The sequence below is a fragment of the Spermophilus citellus genome (genome assembly GCF_964194105.1).
Source record: "Spermophilus citellus genome assembly, chromosome: 9".
Lineage (NCBI taxonomy): Eukaryota > Metazoa > Chordata > Mammalia > Rodentia > Sciuridae > Spermophilus > Spermophilus citellus.
This window is the reverse complement of record NC_138191.1, coordinates 131,048,425-131,066,199: the sequence shown is the minus strand read 5'-3', so window position 1 is coordinate 131,066,199 and position 17,775 is coordinate 131,048,425. Positions and strand designations below refer to the sequence as shown.

The following is a 17,775-nucleotide window of genomic DNA, read 5'->3' as shown; positions in this document are numbered from 1 at the left end:
CCCAATTGCAGGTTGCCGTGGTGCCCTATGCCCTGGAACCTGGGGACACGTGCCGGCATAACGAATACTACCAAGAGACGGCTCAGGTCTGCTGCAGCAAGTGTCAGCCTGGTAAGGAGCAGCCGCGGGGCCTCTGGGCTGGCTGGGACCCTGGGGCGGTGCCCTGGAGGGCGCATGTGTTGAGGGGTTAGGGGCAGAGCCATCACCCTCAGTTCTTACTGAACTCTTAGTGCCGTGCATTGGCTTGGGCTCCCTGGTGCCCCTGGGCCTTTGTACATGACGTCCTCTCTGCCTGGAGCTCTTCCCAGCGGCTCTTGCCGTGGTCAACCCCTTTGCATCCCTTGTGTTAGCTGTCCCCTCCTCTAGGGGTCAGCCTGCCCCACACTTCTGGCCCCTGGCAGCTCTTTTTGCACCATGGGCTTTTGGCCCGGTTTCTCCCTTGGCCTCACTGTGTGCCCTTACAGGACATGGACTGTGTCTTCGTCTCCACTGAGTCCCCAATACGTGGTGCATAGTAGGTGCTCAGTGCATATCTGATTCAATGAACCCATTTCCCAGGTGGTGGACCTGAGTCCTGGCCCAGTGGGGAGAGCTGGGGAGCTGCCCCCATGTTTGCCCTTCTTGCAGCCAAACATGTTTGTGATTCACTCGTGTAGCATTTATAAAGCACCTGCTATATTTTTAAAGTGTGGGGCGGACAGAATCCTTTATAGGGCACCTACTGTGTGTTTTAAGAGCAGGGCAGACAAAATCCTTACCTTGGTGGAGTCTGCTTTCTAATGGACGCGTGGTCCTGTCAGTAGGTGCTGGGGGGAAGCAGGGCACGGTGGGGCTGGTGGAGACAGATGGAGTGGCCCCTCCGTTTCCATGGCCTGGGGAGGTCTCAGAGGGGATGACATTGGGCCAAGCCTAGAAGGAGGGGAGTGAGCTATGTGGGGAACAGCAGGCCAAGCACAAGTGACAGGTGCTAAGGCCCTGTGGTGGAGCCTGCGTGGCAGAGCCAATGTGTGTGGCTCAGGGTGGGAGAAGGGCAGGAGGCCGGGATGAGGGTAAAGAGGCAGGCAGGGGCCAGGGCAGGGTTAGATTTTATTCCCTAAGATGCTGGAAGCCACCAGAGGCTTTGGGCCATTAGCTTGTGATGTGGGTAGCAACATGAGTCACCTGTTAATACCCATGGCCACTGACACCCGGGAAAGGGACTTTTTCCTTCTGTTACCAGGCAGGGTCTCTTTAAGAAGTTACTAGATTAGCAGAGCACTTAGACCTTGGGAATGGGTGGGGGAGTGAGGGCCCTGGGTTTGCCTGGGTGTTCTCTCACCCCGCCCCCTCCCCAGGCCTCAGGCCCCTGCCCTCACCTCCCTGGGGTGCCAGGGCCACATTCTTCCCGCCTTCCCGCCTGCTGCAGGAGAGTTTTTAAAACTATCAAGAGGGAAGGCCTTGGCCACCAGTTCTGGCCTCAGCTCATCCTGACAGCAGGTTTCCGGGGCAGATTCCGGCGTCTGGGAGAGCAGGGGGCGAGGGATTTGGAGGTGCCTGCGTGGAGGAGCTGTGGAGGAGGAAGGAGCTGGAACTTCCCAAAGGCCTTCCCAGCAAGGCTGCAGCTCCTCGGGCCCCCGGGCACAGCCAATGAGCCTGGGGTCCTGGCAGAGCCCCACTCTGCTGAGTCCACGGTGGCCCTTGTTTCCTTAGGTCACCATGCGAAAAACTTGTGCACCAAGACCTCCGACACCGTGTGTGCCCCCTGCGAGGACAGCACGTTCACCCAGGTCTGGAACGTGGTCAACAAGTGCATAAGCTGCCGGTCCCCCTGCGAGTCTGGTGAGTGGGCCCCAGGAGGGTGGCCCCATCCTCCCTTGGCACCCACCGGCACCCTACCAGCACCCTGCAGCTCCTTACCAGCTTCCGAATGGCCCCTCCCTTCCCCACCTCACCAGCCCCTTGTCCAGTCCCCTGGGGCAGAAAGCTTGGGATGGCAGTGGGAGGACGTCGCCCACATTAAGGTTGAGGAGCCGGTGGCACAGGGAGCAGCCTGGGAGTCTCGGTGGCCAGGGCCTTTTGTGCCCTGGGTGGGGGGGTGCACCTGGGTCCTGAGGCCAGCTCCCTGTGGCTCTGGGTTGGCTGGGAGGGCAGAGCAGGTGTGGCAGAGGCAGGAGTGACCCCAGCTCCCTGTCCCCCCTCCAGGTCAGGTGGAGACCCAAGCCTGCACACAGATGCGGAACCGTGTGTGTGCCTGCAGGCCGGGCTCGTACTGCGTGCTGAAGCGTCAGGACAGCTGCGGGCTCTGCCTGGCCATGCGCAGGTGCCCGCCCGGCTACGGTGTGTCCAGACCAGGTACGAGACCCCTGGGCCTCTCCTCCACAGACACCCGTGGATGTCACAGGTGTCAACCCATCAGTCCAGCCCAGCCAGGGGCATCTGTTCATCCAGCCACCACTCATTCCCTCCTTCAGTACTCCCGATTAGGCACCTACTGTGTACTAGGGCCTTGGAATCCAGAGGTGGATCGGAGTAGATCCTGAGCTGCTGGAGAGTCAGGAGGTCCTTGGGCCCCTCAGGCTCCCTGGGGCTCCAGTGCAGGGTCCCCTGTGCTTGGAGGGTTCAAGTTGTTGACAACTTCCACTTTTCCCCTTGAAGGAACTGCAACCTCAGATGTGAGGTGTGACCCTTGTCCTCGAGGGACGTTCTCCAACACGACTTCATCCACAGACATCTGCCGGCCCCACCGCATGTAAGTGGCTGAGTCCCTGGCTCTGAAGAGCAGAAGGGGCTGTCCCTGGGTGATGTGGGGCCTGAGACATGAGCAGCTCACCAGCCCCGGTGCCCGGATTGCTTTCCGTGGGGTGGTCCTGGGGTAGACGGTGAGCAGGACCTTGCCACGGGAGTCAAACTAGAGGGCACACAGGGAGAGGGGGAGTGGGGACAGGAGCCAGTGGACCCTGGAGAGGGTCCGACACACGTATTACTCCCCTGTCCTGGCTGCTGGGGTCCCTGTTGGCTGGCCTGGCTCCCACGACTGAGCCTGGTCACCCCAGGCCCCTTGGCCTCTGTTGCCTGCTGATCAAGTCTCCTCCTCCCCCAGCTGTGACTCGGTGGCCGTCCCCGGCACTGCAAGCACAGATGCCATCTGCACATCTGAATCTCCCAGGCTGAGAGTGACCCCGGGGACAGCCCGCACACACCAGCCGGTGTCTACAAGATCCCAGTCCATGGAACCCACCCCAGGGCCCAGCACGGCTCCGTCCACCTCCCTCCTGCTGCCCGTGCAGGAGGAGAGCGGGAGCAGCATCTCTCTCCCAGTCGGTAGGCCACAGAGGGGCCTCCCTCTCCCCTCCCTCCTTTCTCTTCCTTCCCCCCTCTCTCTCTCTGTCCCACTGAGAGCCCCCTGTGCTCAGGCCCCATGTGGGTCTGTCTTGGGATGCAGGTGGCAGTGACTGGTTTCCTTCCAGGACCTGGTGATGTCACTAGGAATCCCGGGGTGGGGTGCCCCAGGGTCGGCTGTTTGCCTAACGTGGAGATGGTCTCATAATCCCTGTTTCTGACGAACCCGTGTGGCCTGGTCATCTTGTTGCCTTCCCTTCTGGGGTGAGAACTGCCCAGCCAGGGGACTCAGACTGGCGGCCCTCAGACAGAGTGTGGCCCACAAATAGACGATGGGCTCGTCATTGAACTTAAGGACTCAGGCCTGGTCTGGCTCCTCCCGGGCAGTAACCTGGCCACCTCAGTCACGGTGCCACTGGGACGTGCAGCTTGTCTTTGTGGCCCTCTGAGCGCCTCCCTTCTTCCTAGGACTAATTGTGGGGCTGACAGCCCTGGGCTTGCTGATGATAGGACTGGTGAACTGTGTCATCGTCACCCAGAAGAAAAGTAAGATTCCTTTCCTCCTGGCTTCCCTCACCCACAGGACGACCTTCGGGAGCCTCCCTGGGCACGCCTTGGGCGCAGACGGACCCGGACCCCAGATCTGGACACCACAGTCCCTGTTCTGTGGGAGCTTAAGCCTGGGCAGAGGGCAGTGCCGCTAGCTTTGCTGCTGACCGGCCAGGGCATTTGAGGCTCTCCAGGGGGACAGGAGTCTGGGGTTCCTATCCAGAAAGCCTGGGGGCACCAGGCCACCGGGCAAGAGCATGCCCAGGAGAGAGCGGGCACTGAGGGTGGGAGGGGTGTGGGCAGAAGCGGGCTGCCAGCGGCTCGGGCAGAGGGAGGAACGGGGCTGGCCCTGCCGGAGAGTCGGGGTCCTTCTGTGAAGAGCCGTGCCCCAGGAAGCCGCCTCCCTGACTTGTCCCCTCTCTTTGTAGAGAAACCCTCCTGCCTACAGAGCGGAGCCAAAGTGGTGAGTGTCCCTCTGCCCCTCCTCGGGTCTCTTTCTGGGCAGGCAGGTTGCAGTGAAAAGCAGTGCCTTCTGTTCTCTCGTCCAGGGTCAGCGGGTGCAGAGCCCCGGGTGGCCCAGTGTCCAGGCTGTTGAAATCTCGTAGACTAGTTTCATTTCCTGATTTTGCCAACAGGAAAGTTGCAGAGCAGGACAGTGATTTACCCAAGGTCACACAGCCCCGCCCTGGACTCCTGCCCAGTGCTCTCTGCCCCCACCCTACGGCATTTTGATGGGGGCCAGACTGTTTCTCATGTCCCCACTCCTCACTTTTTCCTGCTTCAGTTCAGTGACACTGTGACAGCTGCCTAGTAGCACATAAAGCAAGTGTCCCCTCCAGGCTGGGCCCCAGCAGCCCGGTTGCCACCCTGTCTTGGCCAGTGTTTCCCGATATTTGTGCTCAGATGTCCTGTGGTGGTGCAGGAGGACTGCTTCCCCTTCCCTTTGCCGAGTTTGTGTTGCCCAAGGGTGGAAAGCCCCACCGTTGTGCGCTGAGAGCCATCAAGAGCCCAGTGGCGGACGGTGACAGCTGTCCAGGGGGAGAAGACCCAAAGCCTGACTTGCGGTGCTTTCTCATTTCCGTGGTGTGGACGCTCCCCCATGGCCAGCTTCCAAGGCCATCTTGACCTGGGGCTGGGAAGACACGTGTAGGTCTGTGCCAGCGCCCGCTCACCCAAGCCAGGCGCTCTGCCTGTGCCAGATCTTCCCGTCCTGCGGGCAGGGACCACCAGCCTCTCCCCCTTATAAACGGGGAGACTGAGGCTTGGAGCTGCAGTCGCTCCTGCAGGGTCAGGTGCTCAGGCTGTTGGCAGAACCAGCTTCGGCAGGTAGCCTGACTGGCGCCTGTTGGGCCGGAGATGTCCGAGCTGCTCCGGGCGCTCCCCCTCCCAGTAGGCTGCCCTCGGGGTTGGTCACCCTCCAGGGGCCCCGCCCCTTGCTGAGCTGGTGCCCACTCTGCCGTCCCTCAGCTGGATGGTAGCAAGTCCTGCTGGGAGCCCCGTGGGTGATGTTCCCCCACGAGGCCCGGGGGCGGGATGACCCGTGAGTCAGCTCGCCTGCTCCTCCAGCGTTCGGGGGACAGTGGCTTCCTCTGCTTAGAAAAGCAACGTCTCCACACACGTGAGCGCACCTGCAGCCACCCCCAGACACACTCAGGCGGGCCTCCCATGGTAACCAGGGCACGCGTTGGCTAGGTGCGGAGTGACGTCAGGCGCTGTGCTGAGCGGGCTTTCTCCTTCCAGTCTCGCTGTGACACGCAGGTCACGTGGTTGTTGCCCCACTTTCCTAGCCCAGGACTCTTGGCCCAGAGAAGTTAAGTAACTCTCCCAAGCTAGCCCAGCTGATGAGAGGGGCCTGGGTCACAAGCCTAGGTGCCTCTCATCCCCCGGGCACACTCTGACAGTGCCACACCAGTCGTGCGCACACCACCCTGCACACGAAGGCTCCTGGGTGTGCGCCTCATACACCCTCGGCCTCTAGATACACACCCCTCCACACACACAGACCGGCCTGAGGGGCAGCATGCTTGGCCTGGGAGCAGAAGCTGGGGAGGGGTCTGGGGGAGACCCAGGCCAGAAAGCCCCTGCCCAGAGGCTGTGAGGAGGGACATTCATGGCTCCCTCTCACCGACCAAGCTAGGAGCAGGGCTGCAGGGTGGGATCAGGCAGCGGCCAGAATCTGACCGTGAACTTGAAATGCCTTCTGTCCCTCCAAACCTGGGAGCCTGGGCCAGCGGGGACTCCTGGGAGCACAGGGTGCAGCAGGCAGCTGCGGCCCTGCACGGGCTGCGCTCCTCCTGCTCTCGGCAGCTGTGTGGTACCGAGCATGGGACTCACCCTGGCTGGGCTGCTGTGGCCTCATGGGGTCAGTCGCACAGGGTCCTGCCAGCCCAGAGGCAGAGGCTGTGGGCCAGGCTGGCTCCAGGGAACGGAGGAGCTGCACGCTGGGGACTGTGGTGATTGGCCGGCGAGGAGCAGCCCCAGGAAAGGGCACAGTACTCCTGCCCCCGCTCAGGCCGCATCTGGAACTCCCTCTGGAGGGAGGTCCGAGGGGCTTCTTGCTCTGGAGGGCTAACAGGCCTGTGAGGTCCCCTGTCTGTCCCCTGTAGCAGATGAAGACTCTGGACCGTCCCTCTGTCCCTGCAGCGATAGGTGTGGCCACCAGCCGTTCAGTCCTCTGTTCTCATTCTGCCTGACCCTCCCCCATCCTGGGTAGGTCAGCGGCCCTGGCAGCCACAGAACCTGGCCCTGCTATCTCCTTTTTTCCTGGGATCCAGAGCTTCCCCAGACCTGAGGCAAGGCCCTGAGTTCCTGCTAGTCAGTGTGGACAGACTCGCCTTGGTCTGGGGTCTCCCGATGGCCCAGCCTGGGTGTCTGGAGGCAGGCAGCTTGTCTTGAGCCTCCAGACCTGACACCCCAGCCACCCAGAAGTGGCAATGTGGCTTTAGCCCAGCTGTATCTCATCCTGACCATGACCTTGGGCAAGTGCCTCCGTTTCCAAACCTGTAAGGCCAGGGCAGCACTGGACTGTTGGAGAATCTGTGGGGACGCTGTCTGGAGGGCCCTGGGGCGATGCCTGGCAGCGGGCAGCACCCAGATGCCAGCCGATGGCTTATTAGAAAGACGTTAGGGGGCATCACAGGGCAGCCTGGGGGGCACCATGGAAAGGGTCACTGAGCGGGGGCAGCTGAGGGTCCCCCGATGACAGGGCTCCCTGCTCTTCACTGATTGATTGGACTCAGGTCAGCACACTTTACTGCCAAGGGCCAGATAGTAAAAGTTGAAGCTTCATGGATGGTATGGTCTCCGTGTCAATTCCTCAAGCCTGATTTTTGTAGGATGAAAGTCAGTTGGCACAGTGAGAGTGGCCGCGTTCCATCCAACCTTGTTTATAGGTGCTGAAACTTGTACTGCACAAAATGTCATGTGTTTTGGAATATATTATTCTTAAAAAAAAAAAGATTTTTTAAAAACTATTTAAAAACTCGAAAACGGCCCGGTAGAGGCTGAGGCAGGAGGATCCCAAGTTCAAAGCCAGCCTCAGCAACTTAACGAGGCTATAGGCCACCTAGAGAGACCCTATCGCAAAACAAAAAATAAAAAGGGCTGGGGATGTGGCTCAGTGGTTAAGTACCCCTTGTTCAATCTCCGGTACCTAAGTAAACAATTAAGTAAGTGAGGAAGTAAGTAAATAAATAAATAAAGACATGAAGTTATTCTTAGCTCTCAGGCTGCAGGGAAATCAGCAGCGTGCTGGACTGGCCGTGGCCATCCTCCCTCTGCTTCTGTGTGAAGCTTACCATACCGCTCGCTGTTCAAGCACATTTGGCTGCTCAGCTGTTGAATCTCCCAACAGCCCTGTGACATAGGTTCTTATTCTCACCTTAGAGATGAGAACAGGGAGGCACAGAGGGGTTAGGTAACTTGTCTGTGTTTGCACAGCAAGCGAGTACAGGATTTGGCTTGTGGCTGCTGCCCTGGGTGACCTTAGGAAAGTCGCTTTCCCTGGGTGGAGAAGGCCACATGGCCCCTGCCCTCCTCAGGCTCAGGCTGCAGCTGGGTGGCTAGATGCTAATAATAGAAACACAAAAAACCACGGAAACTCACACCTCCCAGAAAGTGCTGTGTGTGGAAAGAGCAGGGGCCGGGGTGTGGTGCAGCCTGAAGTGCTGACGGGAGGTGGGGGAGGAGAGGCTGGGGGCTGACTGCTCTTCCTCCCGCAGCCTCACCTGCCTGCGGATAAGGGCCAGGACACGCCCCAGCTGGAGCAGCAGCACCTGCTGACCGTGGCGCCCAGCTCCAGCAGCAGCTCCCTGGAGAGCTCGGCCAGCGCCACAGACGGGAGCACACCCAACAGGCACCGGCCGCAGATGCCCGGCACTGAGAAGGCCCAGGAGTCCCGGGAGGCCCGGGCCAGCTCTGGGAGCTCGGGTAAGAGGAAGGAGCACCGCTGGCTCATCCCGCTCTGTGCAGAGGCCCCTCCGCCTGGGGGGATCGTGTCCCGGCAAACCCGTCGTCAGCCAAAAACATCCTAAGTGAAAAGTGCACTCGGGACACCTGTCCCAGAACCTCCGGCCCAGCGCAGTCCACCGCAGGGAGGGGTGGTGCCCCTGTGGTCCTGCGGCTCGCCAGGTGAGGGGCTCCTGGTCACTCTGAATCGCCCCCGAGCCCCAGGCCCAGCACCTGCCTGGCTGATGATAGTAATGGCTCTTTCTTTTAATATTTATTTTTTAGCTGTAGATGGACACAATACTTTTATTTTATTTACTTATTTTTATGTGGTGCTGAGGATCGAACCCAGGGCCTCGCACGTGCTAGGTGAGCGCTCTACCGCTGAGCCCCAGCCCAGCCCTGGTAATGCTTTTAACCAAGGCCGTTGGTACGTCAGGCACCATACTGGGCACATTACATGCCTAAAATCAACCTGCACACCATGGCCATCCTCATCCCCATTTTACAGGGGAGGAAACTGGGGCCCAGAGAGGCTAAGCAGCCTGTTCAAGGGCACACAGAAGAGCCAGGAGTGCCCCTTGGGTTTCCAGGGCTCTGCTCACTGCAGCTTTTTGTGGGTCCCTTTGAGCCTGAGGTGCCAGGACTGTGGGGACCTTGTCCCATTTGTACAGTCTGCATTTTGTCCTGAACAGGTATCTGGCAGGTGTCACCCACACCGAGTGCATCCCCGAGAGGCTTTCCCCCAAAGCCCTGGGCCCCCTAGGGTGTGTTCTGCAGTGGGGAGGGCCAGATGACTGGCCCGCGTCTCTCCCGCTCACCTGGCCAGTGGGGCCACAGGGATTGGCCATGAGCTTGGTCATTCCTGGATCTGCCCAGCGGCTCTGGGGCCACGGGCATCTGAGCAGCCTTCTCAGTCCCACTGGTTCCCCATCTGGAAATGAGCCATGCCACCTCCTTGGCAGGGCTGCTGAGAGATGAGTGGCACGTGCCCGGCTTGGTGCTGGACAGGGCCCAGCTTCTTCTGGGCCACCTCCAGGCAGGCACTGACGGCGGCAGTCACGGCACACCCGCTGCTGCTCCCTGGCTGGCATGTCCTGCCTGCGGCCGGTGCTCACACCACCCTGCCCCCATCTGCCCACATGAGCTGCCCACTTCTGTCTTCTCCTCACAGCCCACCCGCTCTGTCGGGGCGAGTCTGGTCAGTGTCCCTTGCTCCTGCCTGAGAACTCCCTCTGGGAGGCCCCACCGGGCCCGACACAGAGCGGGTACCCGAATGTTTGTGGCATGCATGAGTGAGCGTGCTGCGGACGGCAGCTCTGGGTCTCTGTCCAGCTCTTGGATTCTCTTTCTGGTCTCTTCCACAGGCCCATGTGGCTTCCTCCTTGGCCCCGGAGTGGACGCCGGCCATGCCTGCCTGTCCTCTTTCCCTTCTGCTTCTATTCCTCCTCTCTGCCTCGACCGCCTCTGCTCTCCCCTGCTTCCCCTCCCACCGGTCACCTCTCCACTGTGGGAACCCCAGAGCTGTGCCCCGTCCGCCTCCACAGTCTCCTTCACCACGGGCAAAGGCCATGGTGACTTCGGGTGACATTTGGGTGCTTCGGAGGCTCAGAGTGGAAATTTCTTTCTGGCCTCACAATTTCAGCCCTCCCTCTCCCTGGTTGGTTTGGAACTGTTCTGAGAAAGAGCAGTGTTGGCCCCGCCGTCCTCCTCCCAGGCTCCCCCAGTTCCCAGAGGGCGTCCAGAGAGCCAGGCTGGATGGGGCACTGGAAGACAACCAGCTGCCCCTTCATCTGGGTGCCCAGTGGGACAGGAACAGCAGCAGCAGCAGCAACGGTCACTTCTTGTTGTGTGTGAAGCCCTGTAGTCCACCCTCCAGCTCACCCGTCATCTGTCCCTCACCAACTAACTAGGAAATTCAGGTGGCCACAGGCGCTGGGCAGGAAGGTGGGGCAAGCTGCCCCTGAAGTCCTTCCTGCCAACGGCTTCAGGAACGTGGCTTCCCTGTGGCCCGCCATGGCCAGCTCTCCTGCATGTGGCTCCCAGGGGAGGCCTTACGTCCAGGTGGGTTTTGCCCCTTGTTGCTGGCGAAGGAACCAGGGCCTCGTGTGCTGGCGAGTGCTCTGCCGCTGAGCGCCACCCCCAGAGCCAAATGTGTGAAGTGCCGATGGCTGGATTTTAAATGGCAGGAGCCAGTTCACTTTAAAACTCTGCTGCCACCCGGACGACACACCTGGCCTCGTTACTCCATTTGACACTCCTCTCTATGACAGGCACTAGGGACATTGCAGGGGATAGCCTGGAAGTCCCGACTTCCAGGGTTTGGGGTCTGGGGGAGGGACCCAGGGAGTGGTGGACAGGATGGAGGGCTAATGTGTCTACGGAAGGAGGCCAGGGAGGCTTCTTGGAGGAACTGGCCTTTGAGCCGAGTGAGGCCCGAGGGCGAGCCCTGAGAGTAGGCTGAGGCCTGAAGTCCAGGAGGGGCAGGAGGGGAGTTGGCTGGAGGGGCCCAGGGAAGAATTGGAGCAGGAGGACAGGCCAGGAGAGCCCGGAGGGCCGGGGGCTGTTGGGGGGGGGGCATGGTTTGCTGCGCAGCCAGCAGTTGCCGGCCACCTTTAAAGGCCTGGCTCTGGGGGCCGCGGAACAGACTGCAGGAGGCAGGTTTGGGACCAGGAGCCCGTGGAGTTGGCTTAAACTAGTCACAGGGGATCCGGTGGCCACCACCCAGGCAGTTGTAGGGCAGTTCAAGGTACCTTTGATGGTGGTCCCGGCAGGAGTCGCTTATGGGTGGGTCGTGGGCTATTAAAGAATCCAAGGCTCTGGGTCTGAGTGGCTGGGGGACGGGGCAGGGTGAACTGAGATGAGCAGGAGCAGGTTGGAAGGGAGACGGGCCTGTGCATACCCAAGTGTGGGTGCTGCGAGGGAGCTGGACACGGGCCAGTGTCCACCCCAGTGAACAAGTGTCACTGTCTCCAGGAGCTGCCCTGGCCCCACAGATACAGCAGTGAACAGGTCAGTCATCTTTGCCTGCCAGGGATACATAGGGCACCTTGTCCCCATTTTACGGCTGAGCGCACTAAAGTTCTGAGGCGTGAATAACTTGGCCAAGAAGTGGAGGCAGACAGGGATCTGAATTGTCAGACTGAAGGCAGCAGGAGACATTCCGGCGTGGTCACGAGGTGCCACCCCCCTTCCGGAATCTGAGATTGATGGAATCCTCCAGGCAGCTCTCAGGGAGGGAAGGGGCTCGCGGGGAGTGAAGATGACTTAGGGTCAGTGCTCGGTTTCCAAGAAGGAACCGTTTCCGGGCAGCCCACAGGCACTGGACAAGGCAGGGGCTTCTCTCGGTGTGGCCGGGCTGCGCGGCCTCCAGCGGCTGCTCCTCGCAGGTGCCTGACAGTGTTGGTGACATGTGCTTCCTGCCCCTCCCGCCCTCTGGTTCTCTGTGGGGAGCGTGTGTTCTTGGAACACTGGCACCTGCCCTAGCTCGCTGCGTGGTTTGGGCCGGGGAGGTGGGAACGCTGGTTTGGGCAGATGGGGAGACTGAGGCTGGTGGCGGTTGGTTCACCTGGGGTCACACAGCAGAGCTGGTATAGAATCTCCGTCTTGGCTCCAGGGATAGAGCTGTTGCGGCCTGTCTTGCCTGCCTCTTGTAGGAGGCAGCTGTGAAGATGTTCCCCCTCTTCAAGGCTCCCAGACTGACACCCCTTCCCACCTTGTGCCTAACAGAGTCCTCCCCTGGTGGCCACGGGACCCAGGTCAACGTCACCTGCATTGTGAATGTCTGCAGCAGCTCCGACCATGGCTTGCAGTGTTCCTCTCAAGCCAGCGCCACGATGGGGGACCCAGACACCAGCCCCTCGAGCTCCACGAAGGATGAGCAGGTCCCCTTCTCCAGGGAAGAACGCCCCTTTCAGTCCCGGCTGGAGACCCCAGAGACTCTGCTGCACAGCTCGGAGAAGCCCCTGCCCCTGGGCGTGCCTGATGCTGGCATGAAGCCCAGTTAACCAGGCTGGCGTGGGCCATGTCACTGCCAGAGTGGGCTGGCCCCTGCTGAGGGACCCTGGTCCTTATAGACCCCACCCTCAGACTCTGTGGCTCTTTCTGGGCCAAATTCCTTGAGTGACATCCAGAGCCCTGGCCAGCCCTCCTTGCAGGCCGAGGGAGGGGAGCAGCGTGGTGGGACCCTCTGCCATTGTGCTGTGTGCCCCGCTCAGAGGGCCGGCCGGGCACAGACCCAGGGGAGCCTGGGACAAGCCCTTGCCCCTCTGGGACCTGCCACAGCTGGACCTGGGAGCTTGGCTACTGGAGCCCCTGGGGGATTGGTTTGGCTTGGTTTTCTGCTAACTCTGACTTTCTGGAGACCCCAGCACCCTCCCCTTCTCAGGAGCTTGCTGGGGAAGAGGGGTGCGGCGGGAACCATCCACGGAGAAAGGACACTTCACCCTGAATGCCTAGGCCACAGGATGGTCCCAGCAGGGGAGGCTGTGATCAGAGGGTTCTGTGTGGAGAGGAGGCTGCAGCCCAGGAGGGGACGGGATTCCCTCGGGTTAGCTCCAGACTCCTGCAAAGTACCATTCTGTACCTGGACGTGAACATGAGGTGCCCGGGGCCCCAGCAGGCAGCTCCCCCTGCTGCATCCTGGGCAAGATGACAGAGCTTGGGTGGGTTGTGCTCAGCGGTGGACACAGGCTTAGCATGTCGAGGCTCCAGGTTCCGGCCCCGCTGCATCTGCATCGCGGGTACCGTGCAAGCCAGACAAAGCCCTGGTGTCTCTGTGCCCTCTGTATCCTCCATCTTTGACTCAACGTCCCCAGGGCTCCTGCCCTCCTCTCTCGGGGTCTGGTGAGCCATGCCAAGGCCACTCCTCTTGTCAGGGAACTTCAGGGACTGGAAGGTCCAAGGCCCCGAAGCCATCTCTCTCCTACCTCAGCCTGGACCTTCCTTCAGCCTCCGGAGGGGTGTGCTCTCCCACCCCCTGGCCCAGGGGAGCTGCCGAGCCACCTTGGTACTGTGCCCACTGAGGTCCCCCGTGCACATGAGGAGCTGAGAGCCAGTCCTGTCTGTCCTGTGTCGTGGGTCTGCGTGGCCGGAGACGTCGCGTTGAGTTGCCCATCCCCGAGCAGCTGAGGCCGATGGTTTTTTTGCCAAGGACTTCTTCACCATTAGAGCGTCAGCCCGCTCCTGGGCCCTGCAGGGTGTGTCCAGGAAAGGCTGCAGCCAGATTCTAGAAGGAAGGGGTTGAGAGGCCAGTTCAGCTCAGGTACTTGGATCCCTTGTGGATAAATTCTACTGGATTTGAACTTGGCAGTTGATCTGTGGGAGGGTAGGAGAGCCCCGCTGTCACCATGGAAACAAGAAGGGCTTCCCACTCTGAGTCAAGATGTCCCACTGCCTGGACAGCCGGGTCTGTGCCCGCAGCCCACCCATTGCTGCAGTGCAGCATGTGTGCCCCCTGGTGGGCAGACCTGGGAGGATCTCGGGCTTCCTTGGCGTTGCCCTGCAGAGCGGGGGAGCCAGAGTTGGAAGGACTCTTTCTGGATGTGACCTCTGTCTCCCGACTTGTGCCAACTCATCCTCAGAGAGTGAAAGTTTGCACTGTGTGCCCGATAGTGTGCCGCTTACAAATAAACTTCTAGTTTGTTTTACACATTGACTCCTGGCTCTGGCTGGGGTCTGAGTTTGGGTTTGTCCATGGTCCTGCTGGCCTGCCACCGATGTGACAAGAGATGGGGTCGTGCCCAGCTGTGCTGTGACTGGCCCCAGAGGTCACCCTATTACAGCTGCCCTTGCTGGGAGCCTGGCTGCACCCTCTGGAATGAGAACATCAAGACAGAACTTCCTGCCTTGGACAGCCCCCTGGTCTTTAGGTGTATGCACGCCTCTCGCACTCTCTTACCCTGCCCGCCTCAGCCTGCTCTTGGGATGCCGGTGGAATCTCTGCAGGTCTGTCCGTCACAGGCTGCCCCCAGTCAGTGGGTGGAGGCTCCGCCCGCCAGAGGCCCCACTCTGTGCAGCCACACATGAAGCCCATCCCTGGGTGCTGAGGTCAGCGTGGGCTTTGGGACAGAGTGGGTCTTGGAGGGTGTCGGGGAAGGGTTCTAGTGCTGACTTCTGAGCTGTTCCTGAGAGAAGAGCAGGAATGTTCCAGAACAAAGTATGGAAGAGAACAGAGGCAAAGGCAGTTCTTTTTTAATAAGTTTATTTTTGTATCCCCATTTGGGGGGTCTTTTAAAATTTAACTTTTAACAGATAACATCATCATCCTCATGACTGAGTAACAGATTAAGGCTAAGTACCCAGATCACTGTGTCCTGATGCCTTGAGCATCCGGCCTTGGCTCGGCAGCAGGGTTGACTAACTGAACAGTGTTTTTCCATGCAGTGGTCCTCCCGGAGGCAGTACAGGCTGGTAATGGCATTTTTAGAGTCTAGAAACCCATCCTACTTACTCATCATAATGTGGACTAGATTCCTTATGCAGGTCCTCTGCCAGTTAGACCTTCCCTCAGTGTACTCAAGCAGCTTGATGACTAGTTTGCTACTCTTTATCAACTCCAAATTATTCTTAGGAATCTCTTAGTTCCTTATCGGTGTTCAGAGATGGTGCAAAAAAGGCTCATGAATTTGTTGAAAAGCTGGCACCAAAAACTGAAAGACCAAGGCTGGGGATATAGCTCCGTAGTAGGGCTCTTGCCCACTGTGCATGAGGCCCTGGGTTTGATTCCCAGCATTGCCAAAAAATTAAATTAATAAATCAACTGGAAATACCAAGTATGCCAATCAGTTATCCTGTTTTTGAGATGCTCAGACCATTTCATCCCTCTGATTGCAAAACATCTAGATAGACTGGCACCACAGCTGCTTCCCCCAGGGGGTTAAAAAAAAACAAAACAAAACAAAAAAAAAACTGATTTGAAAGCCCATAGGAACGTCCTGGCCTCGAGGTTCTGGGGGCGCAGGGTGCTCGCCACGTCATTCGACGAGGCCAGGCCGTTTTACTTCCTCAGCCAGTGATCTACTTCAGCACAGTCCTGAGAGGACCTGTTGCCACGGTGCCGACACCTGAGAAGATGTGAGCCACAGCAAGCTGAAGGCAGGACCGGAGGTGGGAGACAGTGAGCTCCCCCGGGAACCAGGGCGGGCATGGCCGCTTCCTGAGGCTGGAGGGCTCCTCCCAGGAGGCGCATCTCAGGGGGTCTCTCCCTGGTCTGTCTTTATCACACCAGCCCAGGGGACACAGGGCAGCCTGGAAGGTCATCACGCTTGTCCTCTCGATTGGTGGAGTATTTTCCTTTGGGAAGGAGGCCCGCAGCCCCTCCCTTCCATCCCGCTCTTGTGGGTTTCCTTAGTCCCTCAGGAAGGCAGCCCATGGAGGAACGCACATCCACAGAAGCTGGGACAGTGTCTAGCTCCTCAGAGGCCACAGGCAGGGGAGGCTAAGAGGCCTCAGTCCCTAGACCTGCTGATGGGGAACACAAGCACGGCCATGTCCCCCTCCTGAAGGCCTGGCGGAGCCATCTGGCCTGAGTGCCCTCAGCTGTCCCTGCCTTCAGAGGGGCTCATGGTCCTGCCCTCAGCACTGCCACCTTTGTGCTGGGTGATCTCAAGATGTGTGGGAGCCCACTGCAGTGGCGCATGCCTGTCATCCCAGCAACTCGGGAGGCTGAGGCAGGAGGATGGCAAGTTCAAAGCCAGCCTCAGGAGATTATTGAGGCCCTCAGCAACTCAGCGGGACCTTGTCTCTAAGTAAAATACAAAAAAGGGCTGGGGATGGGGCTTTGTGGTTAAGCACCCCTGGGTTCAATCCCTGGTACCAAAAAAAAAAAAAAAAAGTGTGGGAAACACAGAACGCCCTGCCTCTCTGTTCCCGGCCCTGCCGTCTCACCTGGGGCTCTGTCTTCCACCCCCTTAACCCTTCATGTCCTAGAACTGGACACAGCACACTTCTGGGAAGAGCCAGGGGGGAAATATTTGAGACTCCATAGGTCTTAGAATCACGTCTGCTCAACTCTGCTGTTGTGTGGAAATGGCTGTGCATAGACACGAAAGAAGGGGCCTGGCTGTGTTCTAGAAAAACCAGACAGATGGGCAGCGGGTGGATTGGCCCATGGGATGAAGTCTGCAGATCCGTGCCCCAGACCTTGGCATTACTGATAAGCAGACCATAATCTCAACTGAAGCATCCAGTTCCTGCCATCTCCTGTGTCCCTGCTTTACCGGCTCCAATCTTGTCTGAGAAAAATGCCCTCCTGGCCATCTGATGTTCTCCCTTGCATGTACCCGCAACTGCTGCAGCTGTCTGGCTTGGTCACACTCTGGGCAAATGCAGCCGTCTGCACGGCCACACGACTAGCCAGTGCTCCTCCAGGAGGCAGGATGAAAACACTCAGCCTGCGAGCATGGCAATGCACACCTGTAGTTCCAGCAGCCCGGGAGGCTGAGGCAGGAGGATCACAGGTTCAAAGCCAGCCTCAGCAACTTAGCAAGGCCTCAGAGACTTAGCAAGATACTGCCTCAAAATAAAACATAAAAAGGGCTGGGGATGTGGCTCAGTGGTTAAGCAGCCCTGGGTTCAATCCCTGGTACCAAAAAAAAAAAAAAAAAAAAAAAAGATCAGCCATGTTGGCTTTAATTTCATGATGATTAAACTCTCCTTGGTGATGCCCTGAGTAACAGCCTGCCCCGCCCCACTCCTGTGGTCTGTTCCTTGTGGCTGCTGGGGCACCACAGGCATTGAGGTGCTCAGCGCAGCACGGACTCCCTCACTCAGTGGTGCTGGGGAAGGTCAGGAGTCGAAAGAGGAGGTGTCACCAGGACTGCTGGGCTCAGGAGGCTCTAGGGGACATCCTTGCCTTCAGCGCCTAGAGGCACCTGCCTTCTGTGGCTTTGGCCCCTTCCTCCATTTTCAAAGGTAACAGTGTAGAGTTCTCTGCCTTTGGCGGCCCTCTGCCTCTCAATTACAGACACCTGGGATTACATCGGTCCTACCCAGGGAATCTAGGATCCTCTCCTCTCTCAGGATCCCAAAAGGTAACATAGTCACTGGCTTCTGTGAATTCAGATGTCTTTGCAGGGGCCACTCATTATCCAGCCTGTCCCCCACTCCACTCTCCCACGCTCCTGGAGAGACTGTTCTACACGTTCACCCTTACCTTCAGATGGTTACCTGGCTGCCTGTGCCCACCCGGCACCTGCCCTCCTACCTGCACCTGCCCTCTCACCTGCACCTGTGCCTGCATCCCTGTGACGATGGCCACAGGCCCAGGCGCCTAGCACCTCTCCTGACTCAGTGGCTTGTCCCCTCTCTCTTTTAGCAACCACCTCCTTTGCCCTGGCTCTGCCCTGCCTGCACGACAACCTTTCTGTCCCATTAAGAAAAGAAAAGAAAAAGCCTACTACCTCTCACAGGTGACAAAGGCTGCCACCAAGAAACCCGAAATAACAAGTGTTGGTAAAAGGG

The 17,775-nt window shown here is 59.2% G+C and overlaps 1 protein-coding gene across 1 annotated transcript in view; it reads left to right on the top strand.

The window, feature by feature from the left end:
• The window catches only part of TNFRSF1B (TNF receptor superfamily member 1B), a 28,325-nt gene extending 13,369 nt beyond the window's left edge, over positions 1 to 14,956 (top strand). Inside the window, exons 2-10 of the mRNA XM_081305721.1 lie at positions 12 to 111; positions 1,690 to 1,818; positions 2,182 to 2,331; positions 2,635 to 2,728; positions 3,080 to 3,300; positions 3,787 to 3,864; positions 4,296 to 4,330; positions 8,088 to 8,295; positions 12,043 to 14,956. Coding sequence (XP_081161847.1) covers positions 12 to 111; positions 1,690 to 1,818; positions 2,182 to 2,331; positions 2,635 to 2,728; positions 3,080 to 3,300; positions 3,787 to 3,864; positions 4,296 to 4,330; positions 8,088 to 8,295; positions 12,043 to 12,320 — 1,293 coding nt within the window. The 3' untranslated portion in view covers positions 12,321 to 14,956. The remainder of the gene's footprint in view (positions 1 to 11; positions 112 to 1,689; positions 1,819 to 2,181; positions 2,332 to 2,634; positions 2,729 to 3,079; positions 3,301 to 3,786; positions 3,865 to 4,295; positions 4,331 to 8,087; positions 8,296 to 12,042) is intronic.
• The last annotated feature ends 2,819 nt before the right edge of the window (positions 14,957 to 17,775 follow it).